This window comes from Sipha flava, unplaced genomic scaffold, assembly GCF_003268045.1.
Source record: "Sipha flava isolate LNK unplaced genomic scaffold, YSA_version1 107_pilon_pilon, whole genome shotgun sequence".
Lineage (NCBI taxonomy): Eukaryota > Metazoa > Arthropoda > Insecta > Hemiptera > Aphididae > Sipha > Sipha flava.
In genome coordinates this window covers 1,455,900-1,476,210 of record NW_020271724.1, presented here as the reverse complement: position 1 = coordinate 1,476,210, position 20,311 = coordinate 1,455,900, and the positions used below count along the sequence as shown (strand labels likewise).

Here is a 20,311-nt window from a genome sequence, read left to right as displayed (position 1 = left end):
TGTAACATCACGAACAGCCTATCCAATTTCTTGAATTGCATTATTTATATCCGTTGTTAAGGTAGTTGATGGGTGTAGATTTCGAATAACTATTCTAAAAGTCTTATCTCCATGTGCTTGAAACATGTGATATTCATCTTTGGCTTTTTTAAGTATTTCATAATAGTACTATATATGTCGGAGTTAACAGATTTTATTTTTAGGTTTTTTAGAAATTGATTTGATAAAACAGTTATTGATCCCAACTAAATCGATTAATTTGATTCAGGGTATGACAAAGTCAAGTACTTTGCGGATAAAAATGAATGGAGGTAGTTTGGTTTAGATTTGGTCCATAACCATGTTATATTATAATCAATTTTATTTGTTTTAATAGTGTTTATTTCTTCATTTTTATTATTGAGAACACCATCTCTATTTGTTGATACCAAAATAGGTTTTTTGTTGGTATTTTTTTTATTTGATAGTAAATTGCTTGAGAAAAGAATACGTTTAGTTTTGGATTTGGACTTTTTAAATTCGAGAACATTTATGTCCCTTTCTAATTAGTTCGAAAATGCGTTATCACTTGAAACGTTATGTATACGGGATTTGTTTAAATTATATTTGTTTTATATGTTATTTTTACGATTCACATTAACATTTTCATGGCTAGATAGCAGAGAAGGCATTGTTCGTTATCGAGTTACAAAAGATTACGACCACCACCAACTGTGGCGTCGGGGAGTCCCTACTCCGCAATAGTGTAGTACGCCAATTAAAATTACCAACATTTTGCAGATTTCTAAGTGAGCATTAGTTTATTGAGGAGGACTTAGGTTGGATCGGATTTCCTTCCTGCATCCAGTTGTAAGAATAAATTTTTCTCGTAAACATAAATTTGAAATAAAAACTATTTAATAGTTACATAGGACACATATGTGGCGGACAGCATACGCGTTTCAATTAAAATATTAAATATTTTATGTTTTATTTCACAAAACGATGGTTTCACATTTTGCCTCGTTTTTAAGTGTAATTCCGAGTAGACAGATGTTTGATTTCATCTCCAAGCTTAACTTTTTCTAAAAAATTTTAACTTTTCGCCAACTGTCATGGCAGTGCAAAAACTTTGTTCATGGTTATTAATAATAAAAATTAAATTATCCCTTGTTTACATAATGTATACTTTACGCAATACATTCAAACTTTTGTGTCTTACAACGGTTATAGATTATCAAATTACGACTAAAAAATCGCGTATTCTCGGTGTTTCTCTTTACTCGTATTTTTGTCCTGGCTGTGATATTTTTACGATTACAATTTCACCTCTAGGTCACCGGCCACTATTAACGTAAAATAAATCTTCCGGGTTACCGTTACTAATGGGGTTGAGAGAAATTAATATCTCACACCATACATATATAAATAAATACATAAACATAATTATACACACACATTCATTTACATGGACGAAGTTGTTTTATTATCGTCATTATAATTATAACGATCTCTTAACGATTTACTAGGTTTTCTTTAATGTGTATGTACGTATATAAACAGTTGTTGTCATACGGCTATCCGCCACCGCATTCATAATCTTTTCTACCACATCTATTTCTCATATTCACATTATAACTTCTTACTAAGGGAGGAAAAAATACCGTTTTTTTTTTTTTTTGTCGTCGCCTTGAACAATTTAATATATACTTCACGTTTTTATGTAATTTTCTCATACAACAAAACTATAACGATCGAAAGGGTTTAGTTATTTTTATATTTATTTATTTTTCTTTTTTTACAGGCAACTCAGGAGTGCGGTGCACGACGTGCTGTCTGGCAGGTCGATTGGCCGTCGCGCCAAAGCTAATGCCGACAAACCAGACCTCAGCCTAGCCGTTCGTTTCGATATTATGAATTCAGTTGCCAGCAACCGACACGCCCCAAGTAAGTCGGAGACATTTTCATCAAGGTGTTGTGCCATCAGACGGCTTACGTCATAACATCTGCAGAATCGTCATGCCATCTTATATGGTTTTTATACGATATTACATCGCTAATAATATGAAATCAAATGGAAAAATCAATAGACCTATTTTTTCTATCTCAATATTCACTAACTCTCTCTTTTTCCCTCTCTCTGTACTTCAGAACTGTATTCGAGGTGAGTTCGTTGCTGTTCGTTTAAATTTGTAAACGCACTACGCAAAAACAGCCATGTTTAGCCATGTTTTTCATCAATTATGCTCATACATCGTTTATCGCGAAAATGCTCACACAGGGTTGCAATTTCAATTAAAAAACTGAGGGTGATAAAAACCTTCTATCCTAAGATTTTTCGACAAAGTTTTTAATAAAAAAGTTAAGCATTTTTAGTTAAAGTAGAATAACATTAAAAATTGCCTAATGTTTATTTTTTGATGTTAGAGCTTGAAAATTTATTATTAACCAATATGATTATACGTACCTGACTATTAGCTTTACCATTGCTATGAGTTAAGTTGTACTAAATTATGAGCAACCGAAGGATTGTTTATTGTAATACGTCTTTCGTCAAATAAAAAACAAAAAAAATAAAAACAGCCACCGGTTTTAATAAAATATTATTATTACGAATTATAATATTATTTTAATCTTTTCGTGTAAAATTTTACTTTTACTCCGTGCGTTTTGAAAAAGTTAAATCCATTGCATGCCATTATCGTGTGCCCAGCTTTCAACTAACCTCCGAATAAGCTATTTAAAATATGTATATCAGTGTAGTCCTCATATATATATATATATATATATATAAAGGCGTACTGTATAACCAAGAGGAATGCGCTAAAGTATTACTTGGGCACTTCATTTCGGTGTTAAAATGATACATTCACAAACTATTTAACCTATCTCTACGAGTATATAAACTCTATTAGATTAGCTGTACGTTAGTCGTGTTAATAAATTAACGTATCGACATTTTCATAATCGTTTGATTAATTCGGAAACCGTAATATTATTATTGAAGTTATACATTGTTTAGTCGTAGAGTTCAATAGGAGAGTTATATTATTTTATTTGAATAATAAAAAATATACAGTATATAATAAATAATATAAACAATAAAATCAATCCCTAATTCATAGCGAATAAATTATGATAAATGCTCGGGTATTCAAAAGGAGATTTTTTTACGTATATTTAACATAAAAATGTTTAATTCAAAGTTTGAGTGATACGAATATCAGATTATAATTAATATTAATTGATTACATTACATATCGTAGTAAAATGTGTAATTAGAAGAACATGGTAAATACAAACTTCTAATGTGCTTTTGAATTATGTAATAATAGAATGACAAACACGGGTCTCTAGTATCTGCTAAAAATACATGAATGTTTATGTTATATTATAATATATCTATTCATAAATTTCCCTTAATGCTGAACATTTGTAAAAATGGCCAGTTACATGGAAAACCTGTCATATCATTCAAAAAGTTGGAAAATATATATTAATCATACTGTCATAATATTTTGGTACACATGCTGAGTTATAGTGTCATCGCATAATTTATACATAGTAACTATGGTTACGTCAAATATGTGCATAGAAGTGGTTTATATTGCAGAAAAAAAATTTTAATCAATCAACTGCCAAGATTTAAATTTAAGACATTATCTGACAAACAATAAAACGCTAAGTACGGCTATTTATTATTTTCTCGTGTAAATATTTCAATTATTTCGTTTTTTCTAATAAATCAAGTAAACACCTTTACTTAGTTTTAATAAAAATAAAATTTAACGGAACTCTAAAAATATTTTTTATACATTTTCATTGCAATAAGAATGATAAAATCAATATTTTTAAAATACAAATATAATTAATTTTAAACGTTGGTAGAAATTATTATGTATTATTAGTGTACAAAATATCTACTATTTTTTTCATATTTAGGGAATTCGTTTGAAAAACTTTTATTACATGAATTACGCATCGTTTAATTTAGTAAAAATAATTATTTTATTTACTCTTATAATTTTAGTGATCTCTTGCTTTCTGTATCTCGCTCTCTGTTTAGTTTTAGTTTTATTTTTATTATTATTCAATTTCTTTGCTGTACTTAACTACTGCGTCCATAGAGTGTTTTAAATATACCTTATTTCGAAATATCAGTGCATAATATTTTATTATTATTATGTATTAACTTCACCATAAACACGTATAACATATTTTAGAATTTAATTGCAGATTATGATTTTGTTGAATTAAACTTCAAAACTACTAGATTTGGAAAACTAGTGCAAGTGGTAACCATTTATCATCTTGGTTTCACGAATAAGTTTAACATTTGTTTTTGGCAAACTATACTTATATTATATATTTTCTTTTATAATTTATTCATGAGACTTGTACATGTCAAGTATAATCGTAAAATTATAACTTTCGGTTATGAATAATTATTATTTATTTATTTTTGAAAGGACGCTTATTTTTTGAACTTCAAACAAATAAAAAAAAAAAAAAAAACATTATTTTATCGCAAGAAAAAATAAGTTAGATCGAATCTTTTAATATATCTGTATATATACAGGTTCTAGAGCTACAAGTGATTATTTCTTTATACAAATTATATTAATCATTATCTATCTAATTAATTTAAATTTATAAATAAAAGACCAATGGATAATAATTATTGTTTCATAATATCGAATGTAGTTTGAAACTATCTCAAATTATAAACGTAACACCAATATGAATCATACAACCTAAATTAATTTTTTTAAATCCATATAAATGCCGTAGGCGTTAAAATTTTACAAATTGTACTTGCTGCATTTCAAACTCTATAAATGTAACAAAAAAATTGAAAAAGTGAAAAAAAATTATTCTCACTCGATTAGGTCCAAAAAATGATTAATCGTTGTTTTTTATCCTTTCAAATGTTCGGGAGCCATTGAAGTGTTAAAATAAATGATTATGTTATGCACATCAATTTGTTGTGATCTAACGAGCGTCACAGTTGGTTTTTATAACTTATAGCTTAATAGCTGATATTGACATAGAAATGATGATACTGAAACGTACATTAGATTTTTTATATTATTATTCAATAAATATGTTACACATTGTCCAGTGTTAGTTAATTTTACTAATATTTGTTTTCCAAAATTACCATTTTTATATTTTTAATGGTTCAATCGCACTATAACGGATTACGTGGCTAATCATAAATCTAATCTGCCAATTATCAATTGCAAAATACACACCGTTATTCATACATAATTTTATTTTTTTTATTAAAAAAAATATAAGACGGTTTGAACACAAATTATTTGTACGATAAATCATCGGAATTATAAATGTATACTAAAGTCTATAAACTTTAGTAAACATATATTATTCTGTATTTAGTATACATATATTATTTGCTATAACATAAATTTCATGATCGGGATAGTCAACCATCGATAATAACCCCAGGTATAGAATGATTACGTTATCTAAAAAAAGACCTTTTTTTTTATAGTAATTACTTAGTTGCAATTGTATTTAATATATAATCTGTGTCGAAGTTATGATTTAAAGACATAAACTTGAATAAATGAGTTAGTGTTCAATGTACGCCTTATGTAAAAGCGCCGGCTACAAATTTCTTTGTTTGCATTTGATTTCTTCGTCTGCCGTTTTTATTTGCGGCTCGTCGTATTAATTCGTTACAAACCAAGAGACCCCCGGCAATAATACGGAATTATACTTTTGAATGACTGAATAAGGAAAATATTTGAGAGCTCAATCAAGCCTTACGTTTGATTACCGTATGGCCAACGAGGAATACTTATGGTTTGGTTTAATAGTATTTTTAATTTAACCGTGAGGTTCAACTATAAAAGAGGTTAAAAAATATGAAGTTGTACAAACGAAATTGGCCGTTTTTCTTTTTTCATTTTTTTTTTTTTTTTTATTTTAAGGTCGTGGTTACAGGTTAGACGTTATTCACAATAGAATACAGACATTATTTGTTTTACTAGAAATATTAATGGTCACGTTATTTGATTTAATTGTTGGACATCTACCACAATAAATGGAAAAAGGTGACTTAAATTGACAAGCTCTTGTTTATTTTTATAGTTTTCAGTTTTGCACAAAGCAATTTAAAAAATTTAAATTATTCATTACCAAATGTAATTCAATATTTGTTTATGGACACTAATATATAGTTATAGAATCTACGGTTTCATATCATTTTTTTTATAGCCGCGTGGATAAATAAATAGCTCAAGTTGAAGTAATGCTGTAAGTAAAAAGATATAGTTAAAAATAGGGTTTCAATCAATTAGAAAACAAAATTATTGTTAAACTATACGTGTATATTTGTTTGTTACTTTTATATATATTTAACATTCATTAAGTATCTATTCAATTTTTTTTATAGAAAAAAAAAACTATTTCATTTTTAACACATATTTTTTCGAGACAAATCAAATTATTATTTTTGATACAATATATGTCTGTTATTAAATGATTTAATTTTAAAAATCATCATGTACAAATTGAATCTATTAGTTTCACAATGTCTGTTATTTTATTTTAAACTCTACAACATCACAGAAGTGATAATGTTAGAATAATGTTTATTTTTCAAAAATATACAAATTATAATACCAAAGTTGTAAAATTAAAATACTTCTGCATTATTTTCAGAATAAGTAAATTCCACTATTAAACTCTAGTTTATTTCCATTTTAAAAATAGTAGTACGTTAGTTTCAAGTTTTATAAATTAATACAGCAATACCATTCACTTTTCTTTGTACCTTATCTGACCTAGAAATTTAATATAATTGATTGTAACATTAAATTTTAGCCATTTGTTTTTCAAATAATTATTATTTTAAATTTTACCAAACTGAATCATGTGCTAATATTAATGATTGCCTGGAAACATTTTTTTGCATTCTATAAGCTTAAGTTACAATTTAAATGTTTATATACATTAATGTATATATATATGAATATATAATAAATCAAAGACGTTATAAACAATTATTAATATACATTCTTCAATGCAATAATTTGTTTTTATTCTATATGTTAAATTAAATATTAAAGCTTAGAATTCTTTTTAAGTAAAAATTTAATTTTAATAAAATACTTAATTATTCATAACTTTTGGCTTATCAGAAATATTTGGTGAAATACATAACATTTAATTTTGAAAATATATTTTAAAAATAATAATGGTATGTTGACATTTTTATGTATATATTTAATTCATACTAATATTATATAAGTTATATTAAATTATTACTTTTAAATGTAAAATTTTACCTTTGTTCATACTAATAGTATTTATATAAAAGTGTTCGATTTTTCTCATAGTTAATCATCAGCATTCACACTTAGGAAAGGAATATTTTCAGCAGCTTATATAAAATTTAATCCATAGTTATAACTAAACTATATTATTACAAGCATACGGTATGAACTAAAAATCAATTGGCTCATAATATACTATCTTTTCTACTACATCCATTAATATCAATCAATATTCTTGCTTGTGTTATTTTTTTAACGAAACTGTTTTACAAAACTAATTTAATAACTTACTTAGCATAAAACGTTGTCAAATTGTTTTGTCAATCGGTTCTAAAGTACACTTTAAAATTTTCTCTTCTAGAGGGTTCATATTTAATTGATATTTCATATTTTTGCGGCTCCCCACAGTTCAATAGCATAGGACCACATGCGTTTAATAAAAAATTTGTAAATTGTAAGTTTAGAGTGCAGCGGTTCCCAAATTGTGCACTGCGGTGCCCTAGGGACACTATAACCACTTTCTAAGGGCACCGCGGTCTACGGTTCATAACAAATAGTTTAAAATGTATAAAATTATTTTTCCTTATTGTTTTCGTAAAAACAATAGCAAATAAAATAATATTTTCTATTATATAATCGGATATTCTCATTTTAACCTTATAATATTTTTATATAATAATTATAATCATAATAACAATAATTTTTAACTACCTATTTTTACTAACCTATTATATGAAACATCGGATATAACAAATATTGGAAGATTTTGATTACCAATTAACCTAATATTTATTGTACTGACATAATAGTACATGATTAGCTTACTATAATATTTTTGAATAGAACATAAGCTATCATCACTACTTTCGCAAAAACTTGCTAATCCATATGCGTTATAATGAAATCTTTTATTCAAAAATTATTTCTATAAAGTTAAGATTCATTTATAGAATGCTGTAAGACGTTATTCCAAAATATTAATGTACGAAAAAAAAAATGATAAGTTTAACCGGAAGTTTAAGAACTTAATTTTAGTATCCTTTAACCGGATTGATCTACGTAGCCGGAGAGATAACGGTGCGCTATTCAGAGAATGAAACCAAATGATTTACGGTCAAAAAGATTTCCTTTCTACCCTTGATGGGTTTGTCTGAAACTGATTAATTGGTTCATATAGGAAAGAAACATTTTGGATACGCTTTGGAACCGATTCAAAACTATGTGTAACGTAGCAATAGAAAATAAAACTGATAGATTAATGATTTTTATTTCTTCCGTCCGCCATTAAAAAAATGTTATTAAAATCGATCGCCGTTACGTCGTAATACATAATACGTACTACATTATATATATTCGATGTACACAGGCATATTTGTTAAACATTTATGTTCGTATATTGCGTTACCAATGCATTTACCCTGTGCAATCATAAGCATGCGCAGGGGGTATGCAGGGTATGCAACTGCATACTCTAAACATGAAGCCTTCTTTCTAAAATTACAAAAAATAAAATAATATTATGACATATTTGATCTTATGTATATCGTGATTTTTATCATATTTTTATATTCAGTCCCAGAGAGTTTAATTTATTTTTGAAATACAAATCATATGCTATAATAACGATTTAATGTGTTAATTAATTTAAGAAGTACAATAATTCAAGCGAGATTAAATAGCTATCAACTACAGAACAAGAAATGGCTTTAAATTAAAATCCCGAAAACATTATTGGTGATATTAAGAACTCAACTGTACGCAGAATCGTTTTATGATAAATTTTGATTATTTATCAAATTTATTTTGTTTTTCATTTAAGTATATAATTACGTTTTTATTTATTTACCCTATTTAAACGTATTGCTCAAACCATTTCAAGTGTTATGTATTTAATTTTATTTTTTTTCGTAATTTATTTTAAATTTTAATAATGAAGACAGTTATAACGATTGAGAAATGGCTATTCAGTCACTTTTTTCGGGGAAAAAAAATTTTAAATTAAATAGTTATTAAGACCAGCATTTCGAACGCTTAAATTAACTTTCAGTTTTTTTTTTTTTTTTTGGGGGGGGGAGGGTAGACAGTGGCAGCCTTTTGCATACCCTGAAAAAGAGGTCTGCGCACGCCTATGCGTGCAATAATTAATATAAATCGTTATGCAATATAAGAGTACAGACTATATAATCCAATGTTGATGTCTTGAAACACTTTATTTAAACGTTTTTTACGCGACCGATATTCTGTTATCGTTAAGGCGATGACATAAATAATGTGCGGCCGACTCACCATAATCGAAAAGCATTGTTCAAGTTTACGAAACAAGATGATGTTCTCGATTAGCTCAAAGACCCGTACTACGGTATTAAATTGGTGTTCGGGAAAATGGGATTAATTATAATGATTACTGACTAATGATATCGGTTTGGATATACACGAAGACGATCGTGTAAAATACTAAATTCATATGTTCCAAATGACCGTGTAAAATCGCGATACCAGAAAACCTGTCGTGGCTCTTATTGCGTTTCCGAGCTCGTACACGTTGAACAATTATTTCCGTTGATAATCGTTTTAGTATTAGTACCTACGCGCGTCACATTGATCATTTATAAAATACTTTAGGTTCAAAAATGCTGAAAACATTACTGTCGATCGGAATCTGCTATTTCCGTAGTTTGTTTATGTAATAAGGTTCTTTTTGGCAAAGATTTAAATAAAGCGTTTCTCAAGATTAACAGTGTTATACCTTATACCGTGTTAGGGTAACGGTGTTATATCTATGTATATATATATTGTTCTTAATTAACTTGTATGATTGGTTTAAATAATACCGCTGTGAGATATTCACTGCATACAAGGGCACAGATGCACTGCGTTGGTTCGATGTTTATAGTAAGAATATTATGATTTATATTGATATAAATTATATTCATTTATCAAACATATAATATGACAAAGAAGTTGAGAATTAAATTTCACCGTTAGAGTAAAATATAAACTACCAAAATGTAAATTTCAATCATTCACTGAGTGCACTAAGTACAATGTTTTTTTATGTTGTAATACAGAAAGAAATTCCTTCAATTTATTTCATTATACCTAACTACATTTTTACTTTCAGAAAAATTTTTTAGAATCCGATTTGTGTTTAAATAATAATCATGTATTTAACATTTTATTTTATAACTGCTTTTTTACATAATATACTAATGACGCATGGAAGTGCATAGGCCTACATGCATTTTTAAAATTTGAGACGTAATAATTATTGTATAACGATGTTGCTTAGAAGTGCATACATGCATTGTTTGAAATTTAGTCAAATTGAGTACTTAAATTTTATAACTGAATTTTTTTAATAATTTTATTGGATTCTACAGGTTTTAATCTATTAACAAATAAAAACATAATAATTTTTGCGGCTCCCCACAGTTTAATGGCATAGGACCACATACGTTTAATGAAAGATTTGTAAATTGTTAGTTTAGAGTCACTTTAATCATTAGTGGTTGGAAGGCTCGGAGGCGCTGGTTTACAGCTAGTTTTTGGGTATGAATGTGAGTGAAACGAGTGAAATGAAACGTCTGTCGAAAGTTAAGCAGAGATATTTGGTCAGTGGGATAGCTGTGTAGTTTATTTAAACAGATGGGGGTTAATTTTTGCGAAGAGTAAAAAAGATGTGGCAAGATTTAGTTTCGTTTAGTTTTGAAGTTTTTTCCGCCATTTATCCCACCAAGGAAGCAAAGAGTTAAGGTATATCAGTAGTTATTGAGAAGTAGTATCATGTTTTTTATGAAGGGAAATAAGTAGCTTATCATTGGCATAATCTGCAACATGGATGTAAAATGAAGAGGATTGGTCGGCGCAGTAAATGTTAAACAATGAGGGTGAAGAGATTGGGCTCCTTAAGGAACGTCAGACGGTAAAATACGACTGAGAACGGTACGATTGAGAACGTTATTTTTGGTAACACGATTGAAAACTCGAGTTTTTTTTTCTCAACGTTGCCAAATGTAATCGATCGATAACATGAGCACAATAATCTGTTGATATTTATCGGACTTTTATTGGATTAGCTGGATGTTAATTGTAACTTAGATGCCAGATACGAGAAAATGACGGTTAGGCTTTGCAGTTGTCGCACAAACTACTCGTCTATTCGTGTTAGATATTTTTATAAATTCTACATATTTTACAATTTTTTTATACATATATACATTATACAAGTATTAGATATTTTTATAAGTTCTACATATTTTTAATTTTTTATTCATATTATATATTAAATATTATTAGAAACTTATTTGTATACGATTATAATTATTAGTTTATAACTTTTTTAAAAAATATTTATTGTATATACTGAATTTTTCAAAAGCCAAATAAATGATATGGCAAACTATGGCAACATTACACATAAATTCGTTCTCAATCGTATCGTTTTTTGGGTTTCTTGTGGGTTAGTTTGGTTTGATTTGTTCTTTGTTAATTTTAAGTGTTCTCAATCGTTCGGCCAAAAAGGTATAACGTTCTCAATCGTTCGATAACCGCGTCATAGTTGATAGGATGTGTATAAATAATATTTAAAATCATATTTATTAAATATACGTGTGTAGTTCACATCATAGTGAATTGTGTTCATGTTACATTTTCGCGATTCGTTCGTTATCGCACGATTAAAAAGGAGCAATACATGTGTGCTAGAGAATTATACGTGTATTAACAGCAAACCAATTACTGGGTGCATAGAGAAACACCGAACAAAGTTTAGAAGATTTCGATTATGTAATTTTTTTTTGTCGGGCAAACAATATTCGTATCACCCGTAGGAAAATCTGAATATTTATTATTACTATTATTATTATTAATAATAATAACAAGGAGTGCCCGTCATTAAATAGATTCGAAAAAGAGGATTTGTGACATCGATCGATTTCGAACGTAACAGCTAGCACGAAATTACTGTATTGTTAAGAGAAATCCTCTGTATTTATGGGAACTCATATTTTATTTTTTACACAAAAAAACGTAGAGGTATCTCTAACTTTATTGTTGGCCGGTCGTTTCCTTTATATCGTTTTTCACCCGTCGTTGTAACGTCTCTTATTGATATTTTTATTGTTTTACGGACAACAGCAAGACGGGTTTCCTTTCATCGATTGTCGTACATCCAAAAATAATTATTTCACTTAGCTGTTATTAAATATTTTGTTGATACTGTGTTGGTATTGTTCTAATGTTAATCCCCACCGTATTTATTATAAGTTTATCGCTCGTTCCATTGAAATATTTTAAATTATTGGTGGTATTCCGTGTTATAATATGCTTAATTTTTATGTTTTATATAAAAATGTAATATTTACCGTATTTTTTTGTTCACGTTAATAATAAATTTTATACTAGAGGTGTTTCGGGTAAGGCAATTACTCGACGATAGCCGAGTACTCGATGTTATAATTAAGACTCGGCTCTTACCAGGTATCTGGCGTAACACTGAATTTTTACTCAATCATTACCCGGTACTCGGTGTAATACTGAATTTTTTACCCGGCCAATACCCGGTACACGGCTTATTACATACATTTTTACTCGTCTCCTACTCAGTAACCAGCTAATAATCTGTATATAAAAATATGTACACCCATTTATAAAACAGGAAAATTCCCAAGTTATAAATTATAATTTATTTTGGTACATTTAGAATTGATGAACCAATTTACAATAGCCGGTTGTTGCCGCCAATAAATCGATTTTTTTTTTCTATGAACTAAAAAAATCTCATGTTTATTAAAAAATTATATAATAACAATATGAAGTATATTATTCTCCATCGGCCATCGCTCATCAATCAACAGTCATGAATATTGCCGGTTAGGTGGATCAAGCGGTACAACCACACTGAGCCCCGTATTCGTATGGGACCCTACAAATTATGTATAACGAATATTATTTTATTTATAAATAAAAATTGTATAGTCCTAGTAGTACGCAAATTACAACCCGTGTAGTCGTGTAGTTTTCTCTGGAAACGGGTTGTTATCAACAAAAATTTAGACGATACATACTTCGTAATACATAATACATAGCTAATATGGTAAAACATAGCTCAGTGACAGATCTAGGGGTGGGGGAGTTAAAACCTCAAAAATTAGGAAAAATATATATTTTATATATCAATTAATATCAATTAAAAAATCAATAATTTTATGAATTAAGAAAATTTTTTTTTTTTTTTTAAGTATGAGAAAAAGTATATAATTTGTATTTTTATTCACACAAGAAAATAATAGTCTTACATTTAAATTAATGTATTACATTACTTACTATTATCTTAATTCATTATCAATCACTGACTGCAATGTTATAAAAAATATCCCAAGAGAAAACATTTTTCAAAACCTCCCCCCAAAAGAAAATCCTGGATCCGCCACTGTCATAGCTATCCAATTTTATACACCCATGTACTTATAAAATTGTTTCAAGGTCGATTACAGATCAAAATATAATTTTATTATATAATTAGTTGTATAATAAAGTAAATAAAAATAGATTATTATAAATAATGAATTAATTAATATACATGGGGCCCCAAAAAATTCTACACCGGACCCCCGAAAACTATCGGGCCGGCACTGGTCTTGCCTTTGCTTTTTTATTCCGTTTGTTGCCTGTTTATAATTTAAAATTTACCAATAACTTACATTTTTTTTTAATTCAATCATTAATATAAAATATTAATCCGATCGACGATGATGAGGAAGCACAATGTTATTCCTGTAATTTTGTTTTTGATTAATACAAATTAGATATGTTCCAGATCCCCGGCAATTACTCGATAGCTGAGTATTTGATATCATAACTAGGACTCGATCCTTAATCGGTACCCAACATTACACTGCATTTACACTCGGCCCTTACCCGTGTATTACTCAATATATTATTGATATTTTTACTCGGCCTCGATATATAATCAATTTTTTACCAGGAATATCTCAATTTTATTCATAAGTTTTGTTTATTAAAAGATAATATTAGTTTTCGATACGATAACGAATTTACATATACATTATGAAAATAACATTTGTATTGCGGTAAAAAAAAATATTTATGTTAGGCATTCATATTTTTATACGTTTTACTAACTAATTATTCTAAATTGTAATTTATTATTTAAATTCATATGTAATTCACAAACATAATAACAAGGTCGATATTAATTAAATTATATGATTCAACAAAAATACTAAAAATAAATAAATGATCAAGAGAAATATGAAATATTAAAAGTATACATGTTTTTTTTTTATTCTTTATAATTTCTAACATGGTATTTTTAGTATTAACCCTGTATCAGTTGTGTTGTTCAATCTCACCCGAGTAATCACGCGTCCACATATGTAGAAAAATCACAGTTTCAATTAAAATGTATTATTAATACATAAATTACTGATTTGGTCAAATTATTGAATCCTCTTATTAAAGATATATTTTTCATCATATTGTACAATATTAAATAATTTAATGCATGTTAAGGGACTGTATGCATGGATATACAAAAAGTATTAAAACGGCTACTAAAAATATAATAAATATTTATAAAACATATATATATATATATATATTATATGTAACATAGTACATAATATAATGTATAACGTGAATATAAATTTAAAATAGTTCAATTAGAACAAATTACGCGAGTTCAAAACATGGAACTTAGTATAAAAATGATATACCTAAGTAGTCTCATAATCTATAATAATATACTGACTGATGTAATGTTAAATATAAATGAAAACCATATATTCTTGATGCACTAGTTATAAATACAATATTTTTCAAATAAAATATATTTATATATTCACTTTTAAAATCGAAATTGAAGGTATGTCAAATTTGAAAATTAGTTTTTAACAAAATTCACTGACTCACAAGTACCATTGCACCAAATATCAAACTTCTCATATGTAATATATATTATTCACAAATGTTTACATATCATATAATTCTCTTTGATGGGAACACATTCATGCAATTATATTTACATATTTTATTTATTTTTACACACTTCCATGATGTTAAGGTTAAAAGCAGATGATTGTGATTAGGAGTGTGCAAAATAGACGTGGACTAAGAGTGAAACGAACGGGTATGTAATTTATGATCTCTTGCAATTGATTTAAGCTTAATTGGGAAACACAAATAAAACTGTAGTGTATAAAATACGGTAATATAAAGCAAAAACACCAGACTTACTAAAGATAATGAAAAAGTAAAACCTAAGTGGTGGAGTGATTAAGAAATTACGACTATCTGAAGTGGGCGTTCTCGTATTTGAAAAAGTAGTCCACTTCAAATACATCGAAACCTACTATTAAAGGAAACAGCGACCGTGATTTTGAAATAATAAATCAAGCATACACAAAACGCAAAATATCTATGGATGAAATTATTTAAATCCAAAGAATTCTTGAGGAGAACTGCATTTCGACCGTATAATGATTCAAAACAGAAAAACAATAACATATGGACGAAACATGTTATAACTGTAGAAGAGTTTACTGTTCTGTATTAGCGAAATCTCAAAAATTATGCGCGTATCATTCAATACACGATAGTGAATTCGATAGCTAGCATAAAAGGACAAATACTGAAATTCGAGAAATTACGCGAAGAGCTCCAAAAGTAACGTCAAATGTAAAAGGTAAATTGGTTCGGAAGCACTCTACGCGAAGGAATGTATCGTAACGATCGTGAGGACATCTATAGAATAGAAAATTGAATTATTATTATTTTTTTAAAAAACCATTCGGGAAAAAATAAAGAGGTGAACCGAATAGAAGCGATAATATGGAAAATATTCGTGGAAGATTGAAAGAAGGAATAATTCCACGATAGGTAAGGTGAAAATGCGGTATGAGTGGCAGCTACAATTTTTGTAGGAAAGTTATGAAGCCAAATGAAAAAATATATTATGTTAACATTTTTTTTTTTTTTTTTTTTTAATGCACAAAGTGAGCAGCCGAAAAACGTATAACGTAAACGTTCTAGTTTATTCCACAATGATTTATTAAAACTTATTTGAGCAAAACAAAATGTGTACTTAAATTATGTAACGTGTAGGCGTATTTTTCGGGTTCTCTAGTGTACTGATTTGAAAAACATACTTAGTGAGTCTGCAGGTGAATCTATATATAGTAATGTAGAGTGTCAGAAAAAGATTTACTAACTTAAAGTGGACTAGTAACACAGTTTCCATTACTCCGCCATTTTAAATTAGTAAATTCTCAAGAGACACATTTTGCTCATGTATATACGTATAAAAATGAAAAATAAAATGTTCAGTCAACGATTCCTATGTTCAACATAGCTTATTGTTCGTCTCGGTGGTGATATTTATTTATGATTGCTACACGAAAGTGATAATTCATTTGGTTGAAGAACAAATCTGAGCATCCGGTATGGCTGATCAGGAAAATAGTCAAGATTTTCGTATACTATCACTCACGACAGTTTATTATTTATTTTTCGTGGTTTCAAACAATTTTCTCAAATTCTATTTTAGTCCAATTTGGATTTATACAGTATAAAAATACACGTATAGTGAATTGGTTGAGACAATTTGTGCGAGTGGAACAATATATACATATATAAATGAAGCATGCGACATGTCTCGGGAACTTAAAAAAATAAACAACAAGATAGATCTTTCTCTCTCTCTCTCTCTCTCTTGAGTTAAAGCGAACAGTTTTTCGATTAAAGCCAAATATTTATCCAATACCTATACATAGACGATAGACAATTGTTCTGCGGAAGTTGCTTTTCGTTTTATTTACTCTATACTTTTAGATTAACAAAATTATAAATTACCCGCGCTAAGTGACTATAGAAAAATGTAATCGAATTAATTTGTCAAGAAAACCTAACATACACGGAAACATTAAAATCTTAAGGATGATCGTGTTTACGCGATGACACGGTGTAACAAATTCCATAAGTATTAAATCCCAATAATTCACGAAAATAAATGAATGTCCATTTAGATAACTTTGAGCAACATTTATTGTAAAATAATTGAATAAACATTTATTTGCGATTGCGAAAGATTTTAATTTTATTTAATATTCAAAATGATATTCTTACTGCACTACGAACGAATATCTGTGTCTCGTATTTTCCCAAGATTTTCTTTGATGAATGTTTTTGGATACATATGACAATAAATTCAAGGTTATTTATCTATCTGTCATAAATCTTCATGTATTTCGTACCTATTCACATTATTTAATGCAAAGAATCTCTAATCACTGACACTTTTTAACAGTGGATGTTAATTCAAGAAAGTACCCAATTTTACCCTATCTCGAACTCCGGTATCTCGAAATTTCTGTATGTCGAATTTTTTTATCCGCCCCAATTCAGTATTAGACTTATTTGTTAAGTTATTTTGGTATATCGAATTTCCATACATCAAATTTTTCTATAAGTTAAAATCATTATCCGGTACTAATCGCCTACTATGATTCACTAACTCAAATATATGACAGATTATATAATGTATAAAATGCCCAGACTATAAAATATAAGTAAATGACAGAGTTTGTACACACAACATTGTAATAACGTTTATATTTAATTTATTTAATTATAGTTTAGCTAGTGACCGATAACGGCGTTAAAGTTACACAGACTTATATTCATGAACTTCAGTGATACGTCCAACAGTTAGGAGTTTCTGACATTTTTTCTACACTTAATAGTTTAGGTAGTTTTATTGAAAATACTTCTAATACTAAACAAAAACAAATAAAAATGATAGATACTACTTTTTAGTTTCTATTTTGTATATTCTATTTTCAAAGAAAATAATGTATACTTACCCAAATTACGAATACTAATAATATGCACATATAATAAATACATATTTTTCCCTATAGTTAAACATTTTTATTTCAAATTTTATTTTTACGATGGAAACCAAACTGTACTCACATAATACGAAAAAAAATAGTCTTTAATTTAAAAACCAAACAATAAGGAGCATTGAAAAAAATGTGTGAGATCGGTCAAAAAGTGACATTTGCCATAAAGTGTGGCATATTGCACAGATACGACATATCGGTACATATGAAATCCTTAACACTGGCCAGTGCATGAGCAATGAACATCCGAAACAACATTACTGTACTAAGAATAATAAATAGTCACTATTGTTGGATGATTTCAGCGTGTATATGATGTAGAAACATACCTTATCGTTACTATTCATTGGAACTTCAAAGTCAATAAAGCTGAATACCAGACCGTGTACGAATTTCAAACGATTACCAGCATTGTATTGTTATACACAACAAAAGCGGAACATTCATTAACTGTTCGTGTTCAATTAATAATATCAAAACTAATTGGGAAGAACAATTGGGGTGATAAAATAAAACCATAATAGCTGTATAGGGCTGGAGAACTTTAACGAAAAAATGAAAACATAGTAATCGGTAACAATTTAGGGTGAATTACGCTTCTTTCTTGGAGAAGGGGGGGGGAATATCAAATTTTCTTTACAAATAATTTATGTTTACCAACATTATAACTACAATCGATTGTTTGAATGTTTACGAAAATAAATGTAAATTATTCGGATTTTTCTACAATGTTTTTTTTGAACTATAATATCATTTGATTTTCTGCGATTTTTAATCGTGATATTGGAAAACAATTTAACGTCGAAATATCGATATTCATATTCTGATTTATTTGTATCCCTATAGTGATTTTTTTTTTTTTTTAATCATATAAACTTTGGCAATATAATCAGCTGGTTTCCAATGTGCAAATCATATTATCTTTTGTCAATTACTTATTTATATTTTTAATTTTGTGATGGAGTATAAAATAAAAATATTAAATTAATTAATTTTAATAATTATAATTATACACCTAATAGAAATATAAGAAATTTAATAAAAATAATTACTTCAACGAAAAAACTATTCTAACTAGTTATAAAAACGAAATTAAATCCATGAACAGTGGCGGCCTAGGCTCGTATTACTTGGTCTGATAAATGAAAAGCCCCTTCGCTAGGTCCAATTAGGAAGACATGGGACTTTAAATATATTTTTTGAATACATTTACTATTAAGATTGTCCACAGTAAAGTAATTTATGATTAAAGATAAATACCTTTAACATTTCTTTGCTTACCATTTCGGTCATGCGTGCCATAGATTTGCCATCCTTTTTATAGATAATATCTATAATCACAACAATTAATTTATAATGATGGCGATTTTTGCTATTATGAATATCATATAATTTATAAAAAAAAAAACAAGTAAACTTTCACCTCTGGAATTAAGCGAAAATATTGTAAAAATAAATGCGAAAAGCGCATCGTTTAATCGTTAAAACACCATGTGGTAGAACGAATTGGACGTCTAGAAAATATATGGTACCATATAATTCCGTACTCGATATTGTCTACCCATAATAATTTATCGAAGAAGCTATAATTTTTGTTTTTAATATCAACCCGTATGAGCGAGCTCACGTCTCTTGCGCCATTAGGCATCTTCGAACCGAGTTTATTTTGTTATTTGTAGAAATACCTATAAGGCATGTGGTGTTTCACTTATTTGTTCAATATTCACAACTGAAATTACATTGAAGTAAGAAAATAATTGTTGAAATATTAATAATGTTTACTATACTGTGTGTTCACCAATTTAGGGAACACTGAATTTTTCGGCTGGATTATGTTGGAATAAATCGAATTTTTTTTTCATGCTAATGGTATATAAATTCACATTTTCAGAAAATTTCAAATTTTTAACCCTTTCGGTACGCGTATGCGCAATGCAACTTATTTTTTTAATAGAAATCGGTATTTTTGATATTAAATTTGGATAAACTGAATTTTTTTAAGTCATTTTGACCAATTAACCATGGTTCTAAAATCAAAATTCACTGAATGAGAGCCATTTCAATTTTAATAAATAACACATTTTTACAATTCATTATAAAATGCAA

The 20,311-nt window shown here is 28.0% G+C and overlaps 1 protein-coding gene across 3 annotated transcripts in view; it reads left to right on the top strand.

The window, feature by feature from the left end:
- LOC112685494 (glutamate receptor ionotropic, NMDA 1-like) overlaps nt 1-20,311 on the top strand; it is a 208,795-nt gene that overhangs the window by 136,300 nt on the left and 52,184 nt on the right. For all 3 annotated transcript variants that reach the window (XM_025557424.1, XM_025557419.1, XM_025557414.1), the window contains one exon: nt 1,784-1,926. In XM_025557424.1, the coding sequence (XP_025413209.1) occupies nt 1,784-1,926 (143 nt within the window). The remainder of the gene's footprint in view (nt 1-1,783; nt 1,927-20,311) is intronic.